Below are 23,038 nucleotides of genomic sequence, written 5' to 3' on the forward strand. Positions count from 1 at the left end.
AGCTAGTTATTCTTTGTTTCCAGTACTTGGTTCTGATCCCTGTCCCAATTAAAGTCAACACCACACGGGTTCAGCTTTTAGCTTTGCGGTGTTTTTACCTGAAGACTAGGATGGCCTCACCACTCGGCGAGCAACCGCACAATCTCTCACCCCAATTATGGTAAAATCCTGTTCTTGTAATTTTGGGATGGGATTTGCATCACTGGCATGTGCAGCTGGGAGTCCACCACACCTGCTTCTAAAGCTGGGACCAGAGAATTTGGGACTCCAAGAATCAGACACAGATTATCTTAATGTGTATGGCACACCAGACTGCACTTACTGAGTTGTGAGGAGACCTTCATACAGTTCTTCTTCATGAGCACAGTAAGTAATTCCAAGGAGGTCAACTTCTGGGTTAGTTCTCAGGGGGAGTGCTATGAGCCTCTTTCACACTGATCAAAACTGAACTGTGCTGAGCCTACCACTTCTCACTCCAGATGATCGGAATTAGCCTGCAGCACACATTCAGTCAAAGCAGCCACACTGTGCTAGCTTGTGCACTGCTAGAAGTTACTGTCTGCTGGGCTTCTGCTGCAGTTTCTCTTCTATTAACACAGGAGTCAAGTTGTTACAAATAAGTACATTGAAGTAAAATCTGTCACTCATCAGAATAGGGACCTTGACTGAGATCTTACTTACTCCTTCAATATGTCACCTACAGAGTCTAGGCCTGGTTATAATTAGAGTTTATGCTGTCAAATTAAACTACTATTGCATGAGGTGAAGTGCTGGCACTAGAGATTAAATACACAAAGTAAGTGAAATTATTTTTCTCTTTTTAGATAAGGAATGTGCTGCAGTTTATGTTAACACTTTCCATTTGCCGCATCTTACACTGTAAAGCAGAGTGGGGGAAGAGCAATCATACAACCCAGCTGTGTGGCTTTCAGTCACATTGCCAATGAAAGTAAATGACACTTAATAGAGAGAAGCAACAACAGATAAAGGAGCAGGTTAGAAAAAAGAACAAACATCAAATCAGAGTCTGTTCAGACTGAAGGACTTTTGCTGCAGCTGCTTTGAAAAGTCCAGCGTACATTGAAGACTAAAGTGGTGATTTATGTGGGTCACAAAATGACATGCCCCTTTAAGCTGTTTGGCGATGCACAAACCAAGCAGAATATTTTAATTTTCTCTCTCGCCATTACTAGCAGTATGAGAATTCTGTACTGCTGTATAACAGTTAGGAATGGAGAAATACACATATTTATATACTGTGGGAAATAGGGCAACAACATTTCTATAGCGCTTTTACGTATTAAAACATCCCAAGGCATTTCACAGGTGATCGCACCATCAAACAGAAATTAAAAACCAAGCCACACATGGAGATAATGGGACCAAAAGCTTGGAAAAAAAGGTTCGGTTTTAAGGAGAGAGAAGTAAATAGGTGGAGATTTTTGAGATAAGGGCCTAGGCAACTGTAGGCACAGCCGTCAATGGTGGAGCAATTAAAATCAGGGTTGCACAAGAGGCTAGAATTGGAGGAGCCAGAGATCTCGAAGGTTTGAGGGCTGGAGGAGGCTACAGAAATAGGGAGCTCCACCAATTGGGATTATAAAGATTTAATGATTGTGTACTATCCTTAAATCAGCTGATCAACTTGAGAATAGTAAAGGGTAATCCCATCAATCTACTTAAAAATACTAAAAAAAAAATTAAAACAGGATAATTTTCAAAAGCAGTTCAGGTATAAAAGCCCCTTTGCCTATTTCAGAGCCAATTTATGGAATGCATGCTCCCAGTAGGGAGTGTCATCCACCAAGAGTGAATATTGGGAACTATAGATGGGGAGGCCACCCTGCAGGAGCATAAAGATATTGTAAATTCAGCCTTTTCATCTGATCCTGCCAGAATTCCAACCTTGCTGTCATCTCTTTACATAGTCTAATGTCCAGTGTCCGAGCCTCAATTACTCTACTTGGCATTCCCTTTCCAACTGCTGATAACTTGCTGTGCAAAGAATACATTCTAGCATCTACCCTAAACCTGCTGTTCACAGCCCTGAACCTGTGCAATCTTACATTACCTAAGTGACTGCACTTCAAAAAAGTACTTCATTAGCTGTAAAGTACTCTGGGACCTTCTGAAAAATACTATATAAATGTACAGATTTATTTTTTTCTCTCCTTTCTTAACTTGCTGCCCTTTGACTTCAAATTAAATTAATAAAATATGAAGCTTTGATTGAATTTGGAGGGTGTGGTGGCAGCTTTAACCTTGATCTGTTCAGACCTATTCCTCGCTGCTTTATCAACGAACATCAGTTTCCACGGGAGCACCGTAACACTGGATTAATTGATGCTGCCTGAACCTTCACTCAATGTTATATCTGTCAGCTGAGGAACAACAGTGAAGTATAACTTAAAAGTTCCAGTTTTACTTTATTACATCATTTAAATATATTTGCGAAGCCACAAATATTTTCATGTGCATTGTACAGGGTTTAGTTTACTGGTGAACCGTCTCTGTTCGATTGACTGTTGATGTCACTCAGTAAAGATTGTTAGCCATTAACGTAAGTCAATAAATCAATAGTGGAAACAATTTTCTCACATGTTTAATAACTCTCCAATTTGTGATGTTGCAGGCAGGGTGGTAAGCAGCAAATTTAGATTTGCATACATTTATTCCAAATGTTTAAGAGGGTACAGCTACCATTTGAAGGAAAGATGATTTTCTTTCTGCAGCAACAAGGTCACAGGTAGGAAAATGACGCAGTGTCTTGCATTCAATTGTGGTGCTGGTCCTGCACAAAGTGAGTCAAAGGAGGGTTTCTCTATTTGATAATGAAGGGTAAAGTTATCACAGGAGAGCCACCTGGAGTGCCTGGGTTGAGGAGGTGAAACGATGGTCAACACGATGTTCAACATTTAGAGGGCCAGTGTGCAGATGAGGATGAAATTTGCAAATGTCAGAAACAAACCCAAGATAAGAACACACATAGTATGTTACAATGAGTTTCCTGTTAGGCTGCTACACCTTGATGAAGACCACATGTAAAATGTTCAGGTAAGCATATAGCTCTTTCATAGTTTGAGGTGTATACACATGCTGCTGCAGGGCAAACTTTTGGCTACACCATCTTCCTCAGCTGCCTCTCACTCAATCCTGCCAAAACCTTGCCTACCTCAACAGTGCTGGGCCCTATTCCCCTAATGCTACTTGACCCTTACCCACACCAACTCAAGGAGACTCTATTCCCCCCTAATACTTCTGCATCTTATGACTCCCTCCCCACTCAACTTCGGGACCCCTCCCTGATACATCGGCACTCCAGGACCTCCTCCCGAGTATTTCCAGATTCTAACATTGCACTCTCTCTTCTATCACCACCCTTCCACATAAAGTAGATCTCCTCTCGCAAGTACCAACGGCAACCCGATACACTACTCCCATAACTTACAGATCCTAGAACCCTTCTTGCACTATTTCCATATGAATGAATATTCCTTATTGATTATTCAATGATTTACCAAGAAAACTATCCAGGAGATTTGCTAGTCTTGCATAAACTGGCACTTCCTGTCAGTGCTAAGTTTACATCCTGTGGCCTAGAAAGTCAACATGGCACAAACCTGGCAGTTATGCCGGAATTGCATCTGCTGCAGTCCTCCACGACTGACTCTACTGAGGTTTAGAAGGTTAAGGGGAGCAGTACCCACTACCAGCCCTTTAGTGGTTTTTAGGGCAATGGTTGGAGCATATAATCTCAGCAAGGAACTTGGAAAAACTGCCAGAAGCTGACCAGTTGGGTGTGAGGTTCCAAGCATTACCACAAAGGAACAATCTCATTATCTCTGCACACTTGCATGTGGGACCACTTTAAAATGTAAACCTCCTGAACTGTCACTCTCCTCAAAGAACCTCCCGAACTGTCACGCTCCTCAAAGTGTTCTGCAGGCTATGGGGAAACTACCTGTAATGTATTGTAAATATAAGTCATTCCTTTAACTTATCCACTATCTGCAGCATGAGGTGAGAGTGTTTCCACTTGATTGCTGCTCAATGATCATTATTGCTTTCAAGACTGGGCCTCGAGATCTGGGCCTTTAAACTCCTCAGCTGATGGCTGTCATTTCTCCACCCTCTGTGAATTAATTGCACTCTCACCTTCTTCCACTCCCAGGTCCTCCTGCTCACTGATGCTTGGTGTTCCATCCAGTGAAAACCCTTCTGACATACTAGCTACATCCACCTGAATCGGTGTCTGGGCTGGTGCTGAAGTAGATGAGAAGTCAGAAAGCAGTTGTGATCTGGATGTGGCAGGAGTCGTGAATCTGGAAGTGCTCATCAGGGTGGTCAGTCTCTTCCTCCAAGACACCCCCATGAAATGAAAAACAGAAGAGTTTGTTTAACTGTGCACATTTCCTCTTGAAGAAGTAAGGCTGTCTGTCAGGGCATTTTCATGCTTTGAGACATCATAGGAACAGTAGCGACCTATGAAGAGTCAGCCCAGCCTTTACCAACCTACACTTGTCACATCATCTCCAACCTTACCATCTCATCTCCTGAAGCTTTTGCTGTCTGTCTGCCTATTATCTGTAGATCTTTCTCATCACGGTTTTCAGTGATCGTGTTCCTCACCCAGATTTCATTTCTCTGGTGATTGTTATATGTAGGGAGTCCTGTAGAGAGAACACAGAGTTAAAGGAATGTGAGTGGCGTGGACATTTTTTTGCTCATATGACCAATGCATTGTATAATAATGAGTCCTGCAAGCACACGATCTCTTTAAATTAACTATCATGAAGAGTAGCAGAACTCCCTTTAGCAGGAAATTATGCGATTATAGAGTTGTGTGAGTTAACATGGTGTTCCACTGTTCCTCTTTGTATATGTTAGTTTTCAGGACACCTGAGTGATCAAACAGAAAGAACCTTTTAACTTGCCTTTCCACCATCTACAAGGCACAAGTCAGGAGTGTAATGGAATAGTCCCCACATACCCAGACGACAGCAGCTCCAACAACACACAAGAAGCTCAAAACCATCCAGGAAAAAGCAGCCTGCTTGATTGTCAATGACATCCATCACCTTAAACATTCACTCCCTCCACCACCAGTGCACAGTGGCAGCAGTGTGTACCATCTATAAGATGCACTGCAGCAACTCACCAAGCCTCCTTTGACAGTACCTTCAAACCGTGACGTCTAATGCCTAGAAAAACAAGGGCAGCAGATACAGGGGAACACCACCACCTGCAACTTCCCCTCCAGGTCACACACCATCCTTACTTGGAACTATACCACGGCTCCTTCATTGTCACTGGGTCAAAATCCTGGTACTTCCTCCCTGACAACACTGTTGGTGTATCTACACCACATGGACTGCAAAGGTTCAAGAAGGTGACTCACTACCACCTACTCAAGCAATTATGGATGGGCAATTAAATACTGGCCTTGCCAGCGACACATACACCGACGTACAAATATAAAAAAAACTTCTGAGGTAAAGAGGTGAGTGAAACCTCTTTCATTTTATTGGATTTGCATTGCGAGCAGTGTTTTCACTTATCTTGACCACCCTTGTGAGGTTGTTACACCCCTTCCTGCATTATGACAGTTCGTGGGGTGATGGAGGTTGCACTCATGGGTGGAATTTAATCTGGCCCACGGGAGCGGGTAGCGAGGCAGCGGGCAGTGCTGTAGAATCAGGAGGGAAGGAGGGGAGTGGAGTACCCATCATCTTCCCAATCCCGTCCAATTCAATCAAGGGCAGGGAAGGTCGAGGATGGCCTTCCCATCCAGAGGCCAATTGATGCCCTTAAGTAGCCAATTAAGGGTCACATAAGGGCCTCGTCCCGCTGCCACTGGTATTCGGGGGTGGGGGATGGGGTGCGGTATTTGGTGAGGAGCCTCCACCACGTGTTGAAACTGCCCAGAAAAAGCTGGCAGCCTCCCTGCAGGCTTGGTGGGGCTAGTGGTGGGGGGTGGGGGTCTCCTGATTGGGCACCCTGTGGCCCATGGAGGGCCCCCCTGGTGGCAAGGGCTGTCCCTGCTGAAACACCCCCACCTCACCAATGAAACCCCTCGCCTTCACCCCAACTTGCATTTTGCTGGTCCTGGCTGGGTGTAGTCCCATCAGTGGCCACCGCTCCCAGTTGCGCTGCTGGGACTGAAGCATGCCGGCCCTCCGATCTTCAACCTTAAAGGGACGGGAGCCCTGATGATGGGCAGTTAATCGCCTGATATGCACAGAATCGTATCGGGGCTCCAGTAAATGGCCGAAGAGGGGTTGCCCCTGGCTTTCTGGCCTGCCACGGGACCATTGCCACTGGCATTAAATTCATCTCATAGATTCAGCAACTTCCATAAGAATCACAATCTAATTGGAAATTTTTGCCCTTTGTGCTAGACAGTCTTTCCCTTCTAGCCCTTACTTCAGTCAGTAAAACATCCATGGATACATCTGTGAATTTGTGGGTCCAACCTGCTGTTGAACATCCAAAGCTACTGCTTTTGTAGTCATTGTGGCTTCTGCTTTCCCAAAATATAACCCTCCCCCCTCCCCGTTTTATTTAGTTGCAGCATTTTATATGCTATGGCACCACTCTACTTTCCTCCTTCCCAATGGTGGTAACCCAATGAAGAACCATATTACTGCTCCTAACTTTCCCTGTGTATGTAATTAGGGACTCAGTAGGAAATTTTGGTGGGTTAACGTTAGCGTCATGTGAACAGGCAGAAGTTCTGCTTCAATGCTAACTCACCAATTGGAGGAAACTGCAGCCCTTTATATCCAAATAAGCATATAAGCAAAATAAAAGCACAAAAAATTACATATAAAAAGTTACACAATAACATGAATAGTTTGCCAATTGAAATTGTATTTTGTGTCTTTTAATATCTTCATTAAAGTCTTTACAGAAAGGTTTCTCCCCCAATGTCCAAAATAAGGGTTTAAATAAAATAAAATTACATATTTCAAAATGTCACAAAAATGGGCTCTGTTGAATGATGATTGTTCAATTCCCCTCGATGGAAATCTGAATCAAATTTAAAATAAAAAGAAACAGACAAAAGGTGACTCTACTAGCAGCTAAGATGACCACCCCAATTTGCATCACTATACGCCACATTTCTGCTTTGCCTGTGCTGGGACGAGGGAGCAGTATTGGCGCGATGCCAATATCATCACCCTCTATAAAAACAAAGGTGACCGCGGTGACTGCAACAACTACCGTGGAATCTCCCTGCTCAGCATAGTGGGGAAAGTCTTTGCTCGAGTCGCTTTAAACAGGCTCCAGAAGCTAGCTGAGCGCGTCTACCCTGAGGCACAGTGTGGCTTTCATGCAGAGAGATCGACCATTGACATGCTGTTCTCCCTTCGTCAGATACAGGAGAAATGCCGCGAACAACAGATGCCCCTCTACATTGCTTTCATTGATCTCACCAAAGTCTTTGACCTCGTCAGCAGACGTGGTCTCTTCAGACTACTAGAAAAGATTGGATGTCCACCAAAGCTACTAAGTATCATCACCTCATTCCATGACAATATGAAAGGCACAATTCAGCATAGCGGCACCTCATCAGACCCCTTTCCTATCCTGAGTGGCGTGAAACAGGGCTGTGTTCTCGCACCCACACTTTTTGGGATTTTCTTCTTCTTGCTGCTCTCACATGCGTTCAAGTCTTCAGAAGAAGGAATTTTCCTCCACACAAGATCAGGGGGCAGGTTGTTCAACCTTGCCCGTCTAAGAGCGAAGACCAAAGTACGGAAAGTCCTTATCCGGGAACTCCTCTTTGCTGACAATGCTGCTTTAACATCTCACACTGAAGAGTGTCTGCAGAGTCTCATTGACAGGTTTGCGGCTGCCTGCAACGAATTTGGCCTAACCATCAGCCTCAAGAAAACGAACATCATGGGACAGGACGTCAGAAATGCTCCATCCATCAATATTGGTGACCACGCTCTCGAAGTGGTTCAAGTGTTCACCTACCTAGGCTCAACTATCACCAGTAACCCGTCTCTAGATGCAGAGATCAACAAGCGCATGGGAAAGGCTTCCACTGCTATGTCCAGACTGGCCAAGAGAGTGTGGGAAAATGGCGCACTGACACGGAACACAAAAGTCCGAGTGTATCAAGCCTGTGTCCTCAGTACCTTGCTCTACGGCAGCAAGGCCTGGACAACGTATGTCAATCAAGAGCAACGTCTCAATTCATTCCATCTTCACTGCGTCCGGAGAATACTTGGCATCAGGTGGCAGGACCATATCTCCAACACAGAAGTCCTTGAGGCGGCCAACATCCCCAGCTTATACACACTACTGAGTCAGCGGCGCTTGAGATGGCTTGGCCATGTGAGCCGCATGGAAGATGGCAGGATCCCCAAAGACACATTGTACAGCGAGCTCGCCATTGGCATCAGACCCACCGGCCGTCCATGTCTGCTTTAAAGACGTCTGCAAACGCGACATGAAGTCCTGTGACATTGATCATAAGTCGTGGGAGTCAGTTGCCAGCGATCGCCAGAACTGGCGGGCAGCCATAAAAGCGGGGCTAAAGTGTGGCGAGTCGAAGAGACTTAGCAGTTGGCAGGAAAAAAAACAGAAGCGCAAGGGGAGAGCCAACTGTGTAACAGCCCCGACAAACAAATTTTTCTGCAGCACCTGTGGAAGAGCCTGTCACTCTAGAATTGGCCTTTATAGCCACTCCAGGCGCTGCTCCACACACCACTGACCACCTCCAGGCACTTACCCATTGTCTCTCGAGATAAGGAGGCCAAAGAAGAAGATGCTACATTTCAATGTATGAGGTAGAGATGAATTATCTGCACAGTCCCAGTAAGAACAATGGCCTGGGGAATCTAAAGTGAACTACCTATCCAGCTTCCATTAGTACGACATTAAGGCCATCACTTGGACATTAAACTGGTGGAAATGAACCACTCAAACCTAAACACTTGAGCAATAGGACCCTGGTTGAGAGAAGGGAATTCCTAGACATGCAAGTTGCAAGAGGGAATACACATTGATAACCATCATGTTGAATCACTGGGTGACAGTCATGTGACAAGGCCCACCATCTGTGTGTTTAAACTGGTGTTTTCTTTGCAGCAACCAGACAAGTAGCTAGACACCGACAAGAGAAGACCCAAGTGGGGTCCCTCCTCCCTCTTTCTTCTCCAATCCACCTTGCAAGTTTCGAACCCTGCATGCTGGCCTTAACCAACCAGGCCTATCATTGCTGCAGACAGAGACCTCTTGAAGGAAGTCACGTGCATTGCTGTCTCCAGGAGAACCACTGAATCAGCTGTCCACATCTTCAAAACAGAAGCCTCAGGACCACTGAATTCAGCCTGAAGCCAGCTGAGTCATCAACCTCCACAGACTGTACACCCCTTTTTCTTTCTATGGACTCTAATTCGACCAATCTATCCTACCCCACTCTGTAACCTATTTGTGTGGGTGTGAAAGTTGGAGCGTACTTTATAATTTTACTTAAATTGGTTTCAGTACAATAAAGCTAAAACCTGTCTGATTGGTTCTTTTTATGATCCTTGCACATAAATGGTTAAACACTCACTGAATTGACAAGTTTACCCACTTTAAAAACATAATAAATGTGGTCAAACAAGGAGAGGGACAAGAGGGGAGACCTTTGACCTCTGCTCGCCTAATTGTCACAAAATAACATGATTACATTTATCCACTGAATTGTAGCTTATGCATTTTAATGCCTTCATTAAAGTTTTTTTTTGTGAAGGCCTTAGTCTCTTTCAAAAACCAGGGCATGGAGTTGACATTTTCACTTTCCTGTGACTCTGTGAGCTGAAGTTGAATTGTGAAGTCTGAGTATGTGCACTTTACCCACTTTTCCAAGATGCATCCATATCATTTGGTCAACAGTACTAATGCAATATTTTCTTCAGCTTCTAGCACTTTCTGCCTGGTAGCTTTACTTCAAATAATTTTGTAAAACAGGACATATTTCAAAATCATAGTTGAGGTCAAATTTATATTTAGTACTTTTAAAGAGAAATGCATATGTGAGTCTGTTTGAGAAGTGAGTGGAAAGACGGCAATAAAATAATTACACACTGTTGTAATTTTTTGTGTTGTATAAATTTTTTAAAAATGAATTAAGCTAGAGGTGAGAGAGGTCTGTGAGAGAGTAGGTTGAGAAAGAGGCGATGGAGAGATTGGGAGTAAGAAAGAGAAGGGAGACAGGATTAGGATGAGGGGTGAAAGAAAGTACCGTTGCTTATGCTAATATTCAATTTTCAAATAAATCAGTTAAACTTTAAAGCCAACTAATTATCTCCATCTGTGTTTTGTTGACAATTAGGAAAGGTCAATGCTAATCACTTAAATCTGTGAGACAGAGATTCAAATTTCTAACGTCTATAAGACTGAGGGGGAAAAATACAGAGAGTATACAGTTTCTTTCCTCATTTAGTTTGATTTTTTTTAAAGTTAAGTGCCAGTGAATAAAAGAGTAGAGGAAAATACATGGGTTGAGCAGATAGTTCAGTGGGGAAGAGATAGGGATAGACATGGGAGTCAGGGGTGATAGGAAAAGCAAGGGATATTAGAAGGCAAAGAGAAATGGGATGCAAGAATGATGGGGAGGGAAATGGGAACAGAATTGCTAAGGCCTACATTTTCTCTGCAACCCCCTTCAGCGATTGATGATCTTTTCCCTCAAAATCGCATCATACCAAACACCACCTTACATCAAAAAGGAAAAAAAGACAAACAGATGAGAACAGAGGTACCGAATAAGCTATGCATGGCAGGTTACTAATACCAATCTTCAGTGGGTTACCACCACAGGGAGGAAAAAAAGCAGAGTGGTACCACAACATATAAAAAAATAAAGAATCACCACCTACCACCTCTTCTCAGCTGATGAATCAGTGCTTCACCATGTTGAACACCAATTGGAAGAAGCACTGAGTGTAGCAAGGGCACAAAATGTACTCTGGGTGGTGGACGTCAATGTCCATCGTCAAGAGTGGCTCGGTAGCACCACTACTGACCGAGCTGGCCGAGTCCTAAAGGACACAGCTGCTAGACTGGGTCTGTGGCAGGTGGTGAGGGAACCAACAAGAGGGAAAAACCTACTTGACCTCGTCCTCACCAACCTACCTGTCACAGATGCATCTGTCCGTGACAGTATTGGTAGGAGTGACACAGTCCTTGTTGAGATGAAGTCCCATCTTCACACTGAGGGTACCCGCCATCGTGTTGTGTGGCACTACCATCATGCTAAATGGGATAGATTTCAAACATCTAGCAACTCAGAATTGGGCATCCATGAGGTGCTGTGGGCCATCAGCAGCAGAAGAATTGTATTCAGCCACAATCTATAACATCATGGCCTGGCATATCCCCCACTCTACCATCACCATCAAGCCGGGGGACAAACACTGGTTCAATTAAGGGTGCAGGAGGGCATGCCAGGAGCAGCACCAGGCATACCTAAAAACGAGGTGTCAGCCTGATGAAGCTACCACACAGGACTACTTGCATGCCAAACAGCAAAATCAGAATGCAGTCCTGTCAAATCCAGTTGTAAATGATGCTGGACAACTAAACAATTGACAGGAGGAGAAGACTCCACAAACATCCCTATCCACAGTGATGGGGGAACCCAGCACATCAGTGCAAAAGACAAGGCTGAAGCATTTGGATCTACCTTCAGCCAGAAGTGTAGAATGGATGATCTATCTTGGCCTCCTCCTGAAGTCCCCAGCATCACAGGTGTCAGTCTTCAGCCAAACTGATTCACTCTGCGTCAGATCAAGAAATGGCTGAAGGCGCTGGATACGGCAAAGCCTATGGGCCCTGACAACATTCCGGCAATAGTACTGAAGACCTGTGCTCCAGAACTTGCTGCGCTTCTAGCCAAGCTGCTCCAGTACAGCTACAACACTGGCATCTACTCGGCAATGTGGAAAATTGCCCAGGTATGTCCTGTGCAGAAAAAGCAGAAAAAAATCCAACCCAGCCAACTACTGCCCTATCAGTCTACTCCCGATCATCAGCAAAGTGATAGAAGGGGTTGTCGACAGTGCTATCCTGCAGCATCTGGTCAGCAATAAACATTTTACTGATGCTCAGTTTGGGTTCTGCCAGGACCACTCAGCTCCTGACCTCATTACGGCCTTGGTTCAAACATGGGCAAACGAGCTGAGCTCCAGAGGTGACATCAAGGCAGCATTTGACCCAGTACGGCATCAAGGAACGCTAGCAAAACTGGAGTCAATGGGAATCAGGGGAGCAACTCACCACTGGTTGGAGTCATATCTAGCACAAAGGAAGATGGTTGTGGTTGTTGGAGATCAATCATCTCAGTCCCAGGACAGCACTGCAGGAGTTCCTCAGGGTAATGTCCTAGGCCCAACCATATTCAGCTGCTTCATCAATGTCCTTCCCTCCATCATAAGATCAGAAGGGGGGATGTTCGCTGATGATTGCACAATGTTCAGCACCATTCACGACTCCTCAGATACTGAAGCAGTCCATGTAGAAATATAACAAGACCTAGTCAATATCTAGGCTTGGGCTGATAAGTGGCAAGTAACATTCATGCCACACAAGTGCTGGGTAATGACTATCTCAAACAAGAGAGAATTTAACCATTTCCCCTTGACGTTCAATGGCATTACCATCACTGAATCCCCAACTATCAACATCCTGGGTGTCATTGACCAGAAACCGAACTGGACCAGCCACATAAATGCTGTGGCTACAGGAGCAGGCCAGAGGCTGTGAATTCTGTGGCGAGTAACTCACCTCCTGACTCCCCAATGCCTGTCCACCATCGACAAGGCACAAGTCAGGAGTATGATGGAATACTTTCCACTTGCCTGGATGAGTGCAGCTCCAACAACACTCAAGAAGCTTGACACCATCCAGGACAAAGCAGCCCGCTTGATTGGCACCCCATGCACAATATTCAACATTCACCCCTTTCACGACTGACGCACAGTGGCAGCAGTGTGTACCATCTACAAGATGCACTGCAGCAACTCATCAAGGCTATTTAGACAGCACCTTTCAAACACGAGAGCTCTACCACCGAGAACGACAAAGGCAGCAGATGCATGGGAAAACCACCACTTGCAAATTCCCCTCCAAGCCACACACCATCCTGATTCAGAACTATATTGCCATTCCTACACTGTCGCTGAGTCAAAATCCTGGAACTCCCTTCCTAACAGCACTGTGGATGTACCTATACCCCAAGGACTGCAGTAGTTCAAGAAGGCAGCTCCCCACCACCTTCTCAAGGGCAATTATGGATGGGCAATAAATGCTGATATAGCCAGCAATGCCCACATCCCCCGAACGAATAAAAAAATAATCGATTGCACCCATGTGGCCATCAAGGCACCCAGTGAGATCCATCAACAGGAAGGGCTTCCATTTCCTCAACGCCCAACTGGTTTGCGAGCACAACAAGAGTTTCCTCCATGTGTGCACTTGCTTTCCTGGCAGCTGCAATGACTCCTTCATCCTCCGCCAGTGCAAGCTGCCTCTTCACTCCACCCCTCAAAATACATGGATGGATCCAAGGAGACAAGGAATATCCCTTGAAGACATGACTACTGACCCCTCTACGGGAACCCCACTCAGAGGCACAGAGGCGAAACAACCAATGCCACTTACTCAGTGGAGCAACTATTGAACAGGCCATTAGGCTTCTAAAGATGTGATTATGGTACCTGGACCAGTTGGGTGGTCCCCTCCAATATTCTCCTGGTCATTGTGGTGGTCTGCTGCGCTCTCCATAACGTGACCCTCCAAAGAGGGCTGGACCTTGAGGTCCTGGAAGGAGGCAGCTCACTGGGGGAGCAGCAGGACATGACAGAGGAGGAGGAAGACAAGGTAGAGGGAGATGATGCTGAATAGACAGGTGCCCCTGCCACATAACGAGTTTGCCTCCTCCTGCCATCCTGCGGGAAGAGGACCTCCCTCCAGCATCAGATCCAGGTCAGCATGCATGAAGCGAGGGGCTGCCTTGCCCCGGGTGCCAGGTGACCAGCTCCCCTGCCTCACTTGCCTTTGGTGCAGCGGAAGGCTTTGGCACAAACCCCAGATCTCTTCTTCAGGACAAGCAGAAGCCTTAGTGATGGCAGCCGTGGGTGTCTAAATGAGTTCCACACTTCATCTGATCTGCCTCCATTCCCACGCTCACTGGCTGTAAGTAGACAAGAACCTGTCTCCATACCAATTACAGGCTTCCTCACATGAAAAATCTCAAAAACAACTTGTACTTCTATAGTGTCCCTCAAGTGTAGGATGACATCTCATTACAATTTAAATTAAGACACAACATATCAATTAGTCAAAAAATTATAGAATGAAACACCAAGTAAACCTATAAACATTTTCCACAGTTACTCTCCCACATCCATTTCCATCATCCCTATTCACAAAGACACTCTACTCTCAACAGACCCAATTCAGAGATACACAGCATCCCACCATCTCACCTTTCACTGCCCCTTACTTCCTCTCCTTCACCATTTATTTCCCCCCTGCTTTATAATCTTACCTCTCTCTCTCTCTCCTTGCATTCTGCCCTCCTCCCTCTGCCACAAATTGACCCTCTCACATTGGTAAATATTCTCCCTCTCACCTTGGCATCTATTTCCCGCTGCTTGCGCATATCAAAGTCCATTGGCCAATGTAACAGGCAAGTCTCACTCCTCTCTTTGTGCACTTCCTGCAGTATATATATATTGGAGGTAGGAACCTGCACCCTTATAAGTGTTTCTGCCTATAGCATACTGGGATGGTGATCTGGGCCAGTAGTGCTGGAAGCATGCAAAGAGGAGCAGTGGACCTGCCCAATGTGCTAGCAAGCTGTAAATAAGAAAAGTGGAAGGTTAGCTTGTATAATTTACTTACTTGACCAAATGACCATACACTGGTCAGGTCAAACTGAAGCACCTCCTCTAAAGTACAAAGTATGGCTACATTTAATCTGAAGGATCTCATCCATTTGTTTCCAATCTCAAGCTAAAATGAACTTGAGATATATAACTAACTAAAGAAGTTGGAAAACAGCTTGCATCTACAATAACATAGATTGAGGCACCATCGTTTTTCTGCTAAATGGAAGGTTGGTCCATATTGAACTATTGCTTCACGATCATATAGATTTTTCTTTGAAGTACTGCCATAATGAAGTATGCAATTAGGTTGCAAAGCATTGAGCCATGACAACTGATTTTGATTCCAATTGAAGATGTAAACAGATTCTGTGCACCAGTGACTGTGTAGGCGTAGACTCATAGACAGGCAATGATAATCCAGAAATACCAACCGTCTGCTTGGTGCAGAGCCTGGAAAACAGCTGATATCTGGCTCACTGAAGTCATCCCATCAGCCACTGTCTTTCACCTCGCCTATGCATATGCTGAAGCATGCGCACAAGGGGAGAGAAGCAGGGCTCTGGCGAAACTTTCGTGAGCTGGATATCAGCAAGTCCCCGGCGCACGCATGCGCCAGGCAGGGGCTGGAAACTGACAAGTCTGTACACAAACTGAACAGTCGATGGCTATGTTTGCAATCGGGGGGAGAGGCAAATGAAAAAAAACTACATTTGGGTTACACTTTAAATTATGCAACTAGTGTTTTAAAGGAGTTAATAGGATGCAGGTTTTACTGAGTAAATGGAATATGATGGTTTGGATAAGCTTGTTTTCCTTTCTTGTCGACAAACTTTCTAAGGTTTCCTTTCTGTGAATGTATGTTTTAACGTATAGAAACACAATTCCTATTCTCATTTTTAAATAGTTGACTCCCTTTCGTATATTTTATTACTTTCTTATATTTTACTCAAGTTTTTACTGTAACTTTTGCTTTGTGCTTGCTGTCTCTTTTTGTCCCTGGATAGGATTTAACTTTTTGTGAATGAACTCCTCCCTCCCCCCGTCAAAGTTTGTTTTTTTTTTGAATGAACTCCTCCTTCCCCTTGGTCTCTCGCTGATCTCTGCAAATTTGACCTTTTTGTGAATGAACTTTCCCTCCCCCTCGGCTCTTTATCTCTAGGTTGGCTGTAAATTTTAAGACATTTTTGTGAATGAATTTCCCTCCCCCACGATTTCTTGCTGTCTCGCTGTGTTGACTATTTTTTTCTCTTGTGAAATGAATTCTCCTTCTCCTTCATTTTGAATAGTCTCTTTCTTTCTTTTTCTCTCACACTCTTTATCGCCTGGAGGGAAACTGTTGCTCTATGAATAAACACATCAATCAGCGGAAAAACAGCCTGCGCCATTGGTTAGCTCACCAAAGCCATGCAAATAGAGCTGGTCATGCACAAAGCGCCACCCCCCGTTGCCGCGGTAACCATTCTTCCTGCCTGATTAGACAGCTTGAAAACTGTTGCTCAGATTATATTAAAGAAACAGTGGGAATGAGACTAGGACATTTTATGAAGTTAAAAAGCTCAACCACAAAACTTTTAACTCACTTTGCATTTCTTAAACCAACGTCCCTCTTTTGCCGTACGATTTCCACAGGCAAGTTTTCAACACACGAACTTTGCATTTGCTGAAAAAGCATAGTTATATATTTAAAAATAAAACATCTGCAGCTTTGCAGGATGCGTCACTGCTGCCCGGGGTTTTGTGACTCTTACAATCATTTAGCACGATCTGGGAAGGTCAGAAATGCTGCAATCGTTTTTTTTAATCTCCGTTTTTCGCCACATAATTAACATCATTTTCAAAAATCATGTCTGGTTCTCTTTTGGCCCTTGCATGTCAGATGTGCCGAATTTCACCGCATTGCACGGGGAAGCTTTAGGTAGACAGGGCTAATTTGAATAAAGGATTCATATTGTTTTGCAAGGATTATTTGTTCAGTGTTGTATCTGCTCTGGACCCAGAAAAACGACGTGCACGTTTCTCTTGACCATTAACACCAAGTCGTGTTTAAATAAGAATTACCTTGTTTTGGGATAAAGCTTGGGGTAGCTATAATGTGTCTCCGAAACTTGTTTTAAATGTCGTGGGTTCGTATCCTTTTCAGAAGTGTTATGTTTAGAATTGTATGCGGTATGCTAACTGATTTAACCCCTCTTCTCTCTTATTTGGATAATTGCATTCTAGCCTGCGCTAGTCCTATGGAAAGGAAGTGTGTATCTTTAATCAAGTAGAGGAGTGAGTGATTGACAGCTGGAAATTGGAGTCGATGAAACAGACAGGCGACCAATGAGAGAGATCCATTAGAAAACACTGGAGGCCCCTGGAGGAGAAGCAAAGGAAAAACGAGTGAATTGAGCACAATCATAGGTCTGGGCTGCCTTGAAAGGACTCCACATCAACTAATTCATGCTATTTACCAAATCTGACGGGAATATTTATAGGCGATCGCGCTGCACCCATTCAGGTGAGACCCGGTTCAACTTTTGCAAGCCTCTAGAGCATTGCGTGATACAGCATTACAGAAATAATGATAATAAAACGCTCTCCATCTCGTCCCGTTATCTGCATATAAGGAAAACATTTGGGAATCCCACGATGATCGCCATTATCAGTTTACTGTGTGTTTCCCAGGTTTGCAAGCTCTTTCTCTCGATGCGAATGCATACACACTGATAAGTCCCAAGTACTGGGATGGGATCAGTTTTGTGTTCTTCCCCCACCAGTTTGCCCATGTTTGCAGGCTGATCGCTATCTCTCTGGAACAGGTTGGGGCGGTAGTCTGAGATTTTTTTGTGAATGGGGCGCTGAAGGCTGATTAGATATGCAAGTTCAGGCGGTCCATTCAAGATTTTTCTTTGGCCATCTTGTCTGTCGTTGTAGGCTGATCGAGTCCATCAAGGCACAGTCTCTATCTAAATGCTGAAGAATAAGACGATTTAAGAGTTTGCGATGAGCTGCGGAATGGACGGATACTACGACCAGCAAGTGCCTTACATGATAACTCCTGTAAGTGAACTGACAAGTGGATTAATACGAATTTGGCGGACGGAAGTTTTTTTTTAATTTTTGCTGTTTTCTGAACGACATCACCATGAACTCAGCTACAACTCATTAATATTTGTAACAAAAACACGAGTGGGGCTAAAGGAAAGCTGAGATTTTTTTTAACAAGGCGTTGTTTGATTTTGCTTTGACTTAACCCACTTCATTCCCCCCCCCCCCCCACTTTCCTGCATTTGCACTTTTTTCAATAGGGTTGGGGGAAGCACATGTTAAGTACAAACCTTAGTGTACCACAACTCAACCGGGCTATAAAATGTCATCATTATGACAAACTATGAACACTGCTTAAGTGAGCAGAAGATTCTCAAAAGTCAGGGACCAACAACTAACAGTTCACGCAGGGTCCTGTTGCAAATACTAGCAGAGGAAACGTACTTTGCTTTATAAATTCAGAGATGCGACATTTCCCCTTATTCACCACTATTACTATTTCTTCGTCTTCAACATCACACATTTCCAGAAAAGCATCAGTTGTAAGACCAATCCCGTCCTTCTCTACGTGTTTACATTTTAATAATATCTTCATTTGTTTTGGAATCCCACATAATAATCGCACGCACGACCACTCAGTGTAAACTGATGACGGTTAGTCATAACTTAAAGGGGAAAACACATGATCTGGGATCAAATTTTCGCTTTTTTGAAAAATACATTACGCTCTCAAAGTACAGATGCTGACCAACTGACCCTAATGACTTGGTAGAAAGTGAGTTTTGAGAGCTTGCGTCTCAACCAAGAGCAAGTCCCTAAGAACTGCGTTATGTATTTTAATGTAGCAGGTGTGCGCCTCCACATTTTAACAAACATTTTGTTTTCTGTAGAAACCGCATGGAGGGAAATGTAGTGAAAGGACAACAAGTGAAAGGAAAAGGAAATTCATTGATACAGACTTAGCTCAAGATTCGGAAGGTAATTTTTTTCAAAATGTACTTTATTCCGGCTACTCTATCTTCCCCTCGCCCATTATTTGTTTCTTAAAATTAAAAATGCCTCAAAAACCTATTGACGTTTCCTCTGCGATTAGTATTTGTAGGTAAGAGTTTGTACATTAGTCTCATATCTTACCATCAAATAAGTGTAGGCACAGTTCATATATTCAGTAACTTTGAGAACAGATTTTAAACAGAGCCCAGGCAATTCTCTTTAATTTACAGAGATTGTGTATAATTAATAAAATAATTGGATTAGTCAAACAAACCTCTGACCGTTTAATTTATTCGTGTGGCATTTAGATACTAATATTTTATGTCTGATTTCGGATAAAAAGGATCACATGTTGCGTGAAAATATGTCTTTTTGTGTCTGGGCATGTTCTAGAAGGGGAGAAGTTGAACCCATGGCATCAGATTTAGATCTGATCAATATTGCTGTTTAAAATTCTCATCCGAGTATACAGTATTGCATTGCATGCAGATGTAGTTGTAGGTATTGAATGTTAACGCAAGGTAATTAAGTCCATTTCACGCATTTTCGGCTGTTTTTAACTGTTGATTGTAGATTTTTAAAAAAAAATCAATTCAATCTGTAACAATGTTTTAACTTTTTCTACTTCTATATTTGCAGAACTCTTTCAGGATTTGAGCCAGCTGCAGGAAACCTGGCTCGCAGAAGGTAAGGAACTCTCGCATCCCTGGGAGAGAGAATAAAAATGTAGAAAACAATTGCGACGCCTAAAAGTTGCGTTCCTAACATGAAGCCCAATTAATTGAGCTCTAAAAGAGCCACCTCATGTGTCATGCATACATTATAGACTGTGATTAGTCTGCCTTGGGGAACTCAGGGCTGATCTTCCCAGTGTCATCACAGATTACTAGGAGAAATTGCTTCCAGTTTACAATCACATCTGCTTTTGGGGGAAGATCTGCAGCCGCCCAGACAGCTAGACTTAAGTTTGAAAGCACCATTTAGTTTTGACTGGCGATGATTTTACTTGATCAATCTTCATTGCTGCAGGAGATTTTTTTAAGCGTGAATTATTAAGACACCAGGCTACATCTGAGCTCTGATGGTGCCAAAAAACGAGCTTTGATGTTCTTTAGGTGTTGTTTTCTGATGGCAAAAAGTGTTTATATTCCTCGATTCATCGCGACGGGATGCTTCAGGATTTGAGTGCAAGTGTCTTTTATCCAGCTTGCTCACAGCACAGAAGTTTAGGTTTGTAGCTGACATATTTTAAATCTGTTCTATTTATCTGAAAGATGTGACAACTTTTTAAATAATAGGGCGATTTTGAGACCTATAACTTTTAAATTGTATAATTTTAAAAGTATTTTTATTCATATAGCCAAGCTATATAATTGGTGCCAAAACGTGTTTCAAATAATTCTTAGTTTTAAGCTACATCAGTTTGTTTTATGGATAATTTTCGGTAATATTTAGAGATTGTCACATTATAAATACTTTTATTCCAGAGTTTTATTCTTTAAATTAAAAATAGTTGCATAAGAATATCCATTGGAACATAGGACATGAACACATTTCTGTTTAAACTACTCTATTTGTGATCATAATTTCTATTTACTAGTGTGTATGTGTGCATATATATATTATATTATGATACTTTGTATGCATACTTAAATGTTCGTCAGTTCTATTGATTTTTTGTAGTTCCCAATGATCTTGGTTTTATTATTTGAACTGCTAAAGTCTGATCCTAATCTGTGAAGCTGGGCACCAAGCAGAATGCACCATTGGCATTCTTGTGAATGTATTTGAATGATAACGGTTAACAAATGCAGCAGTGAATACTGGTAGAAATTTTAAAAAAACTTTTAAAAATTTGACAAATTGAAATATTTGCCTTAATCCATAGCCCAATCTTTTCAAAACCTACTTTGCTGAGTTGCAGTCCTATCTTTTTTTTCCTACTGGTTGTTGTAGCTGCTGCCTGGAGGAACCTATTAGGAGAATAATTGGTTCCTGGCTTCTTATAAGTAAGAATGTCCTTTAAAGGAAATTCATTATTTTTGCTCAGTGCTTCTGCAAACATTCCGAGCACTTTTTGAGACGTTGATAGTATTTGAATAGTCTGATTTTAAATAACTGAGCGCCAAAAGGATAGGAGGAATAGACATTTTCCTGCCTTTTCATTGGGCTGTGTGTCATGACCAGGTATTTCAAAGTGTCTGAGATACTTAAAAAGCCAACTTTATCTGAAGGAAAATGTTACATGTGGTCCCTGGACTGGAAGCTATGTTAAGTTTATTGAATGCAGGTCCTGTGTAGTAGTAAGTAGATTTTTGTGATGGTCATGCAACGTTCAATAAGTAAAGCATATACCTAGATTGGTCGTGTATGTAATCATTTTTGCTGTTACTGTTTGTGGTATGAAAGCACATTTCAATGTGCCATCGATTCAGGCTTAAACAGTTTGAATGGATTCCATCGTTGAATGAAGTTAATGAACTCCGGGCACCGTGCTGCTATTGTCCAGGAGATAGCCTTTATTCCTCCTGTTATTTCTCTACACTAGATTTAAGCGCAATGTCGGGTGAACACTAACTGCCTTCTAAATTCTGATAATATTGACCGTTTTAATTGCGAATACTCAAGAATCGGGGAGGGTGTAGTTCATGTTGCCTGCAGTAGTAGTGGGGAATATTAAATGCATGGGTTGTTGAGACAGAAATTATTTTGTTGACATAACAAAGCTGTGCTGTAACGCTGATTTTTCACTTTGGCAACTATTTTGCGAGTTACCATTTGCCTCGATAACCCGAACTAAATTGTCGCTGTTTTTGACAGAATTGGACATTTCATAATTCCGTTGTCCTTCCAACAGATTTGTAAAGTAGCCGTGGTGCTGGATATCGCCCTCCTGATCTGCAGTGATAGCCTGTGTTGCCCAATGCATTGTTTGTGCTGCAGTTGAAGTTGGTAAACATTGAAGGGATGACAGGGGACTGCGAGTACTAGGAACAGATTGAGTACACTCTGGTTACTCTCTATCGTCTAAGAATCGGGCAAGGCATTTCGAACAGTCCTAAAAATAAAATAATCAAAAAATAAACAAGTGTAACATTTTTTCCACTTTGATAGAAAAATATTATCCCAGTTGTTTCCGTTCTGCTCTACAGTGATTAGCTTGTTATTTAAAGGTATTGCTGTGTACGCATTAGAAATATGTGTATGGGGTAGGTGAATGTTAAGTTCAGGCAATCTAAAAGAAGCCACTCTTAGCGTGGTTCGATTGTGTCTGAGAATCCAGTCATGTTTTTGGTTCAGGCGTGCGTTTTGGCATTATCTGTCCCATTGTTGAGTTCCTAACAGGTAGCAAGAGTGAGAATGGAGACAGGTTCGGTTACATCTGAGCACTATTTGTATTAAGTGCGTTTTTCCTTTTTTTTTAAACGCGATATCCCAGCCCGCCCCCACCATTTGTTAACTAACCTCCACTCCGCATTATTCACTTTCATTGCATTCTTGTCTCCGACAGCTTTCCTTTAGCCAGAGATGCCGTCAAGCTTGTTGCTATATCATCAACCCTATTTTTGATCAGCTGCCCAGAATAGTTACTTCATTCCCAATCACAAGTTTTCTTTTTCTTGATTTCTTTTTTATGATTTGTGTTTTTTGATTAGAAACTTTGCTTAACATAGGAGTTGACTTACATCAGCAGGACCTAGACTTGAATCAAAGCCAGACTGGTGGAATGGCAGTGCTGGCACTAAGATATGTAGAGGAATTGAGTTTCTATTTAACTAATGCCCACAGTATTAAATTGTCTATAACTTGGCACAAACTGGTTCTAAATTGTTCATCATGTAGAAGGCCTCATCAGGTGGTGTGGGAAGTGGTAAAAAAAATTACACTGGTGCAACAGAAGCTGCCTTCTAAAGTTGCGGTTAAGGCGCGTTGTGAGGCAGCATAGAAAGAGCTTTGCTATTAATCTGACCAATGTTATTCCTGACTTGGTAGTCAGACACTGGATGTCAAAAAAAAGTTGGACAGTGTCCCAGTTGCCAGCAATCATAACAGCCACCTTGATGAACACAAACATGTGCCAAAATATGGGAACTAAAACAAAAATATTTTATTCTTCTGTC

General features: G+C 43.0%; 1 protein-coding gene across 2 annotated transcripts in view; it reads left to right on the forward strand.

The window, feature by feature from the left end:
* The first annotated feature begins 17,131 nt into the window (after positions 1–17,131).
* etv1 (ETS variant transcription factor 1) overlaps positions 17,132–23,038 on the forward strand; it is a 134,573-nt gene continuing 128,666 nt past the window's right edge. For both annotated transcript variants that reach the window (XM_068051163.1, XM_068051173.1), the window contains exons 1-4: positions 17,132–17,394; positions 17,811–17,936; positions 18,815–18,902; positions 19,557–19,604. In XM_068051163.1, coding sequence (XP_067907264.1) covers positions 17,880–17,936; positions 18,815–18,902; positions 19,557–19,604 — 193 coding nt within the window. In that variant the 5' untranslated portion in view covers positions 17,132–17,394; positions 17,811–17,879. The remainder of the gene's footprint in view (positions 17,395–17,810; positions 17,937–18,814; positions 18,903–19,556; positions 19,605–23,038) is intronic.

This window comes from Heterodontus francisci, chromosome 2, assembly GCF_036365525.1.
Source record: "Heterodontus francisci isolate sHetFra1 chromosome 2, sHetFra1.hap1, whole genome shotgun sequence".
NCBI classification, from domain to species: Eukaryota; Metazoa; Chordata; class Chondrichthyes; order Heterodontiformes; family Heterodontidae; genus Heterodontus; species Heterodontus francisci.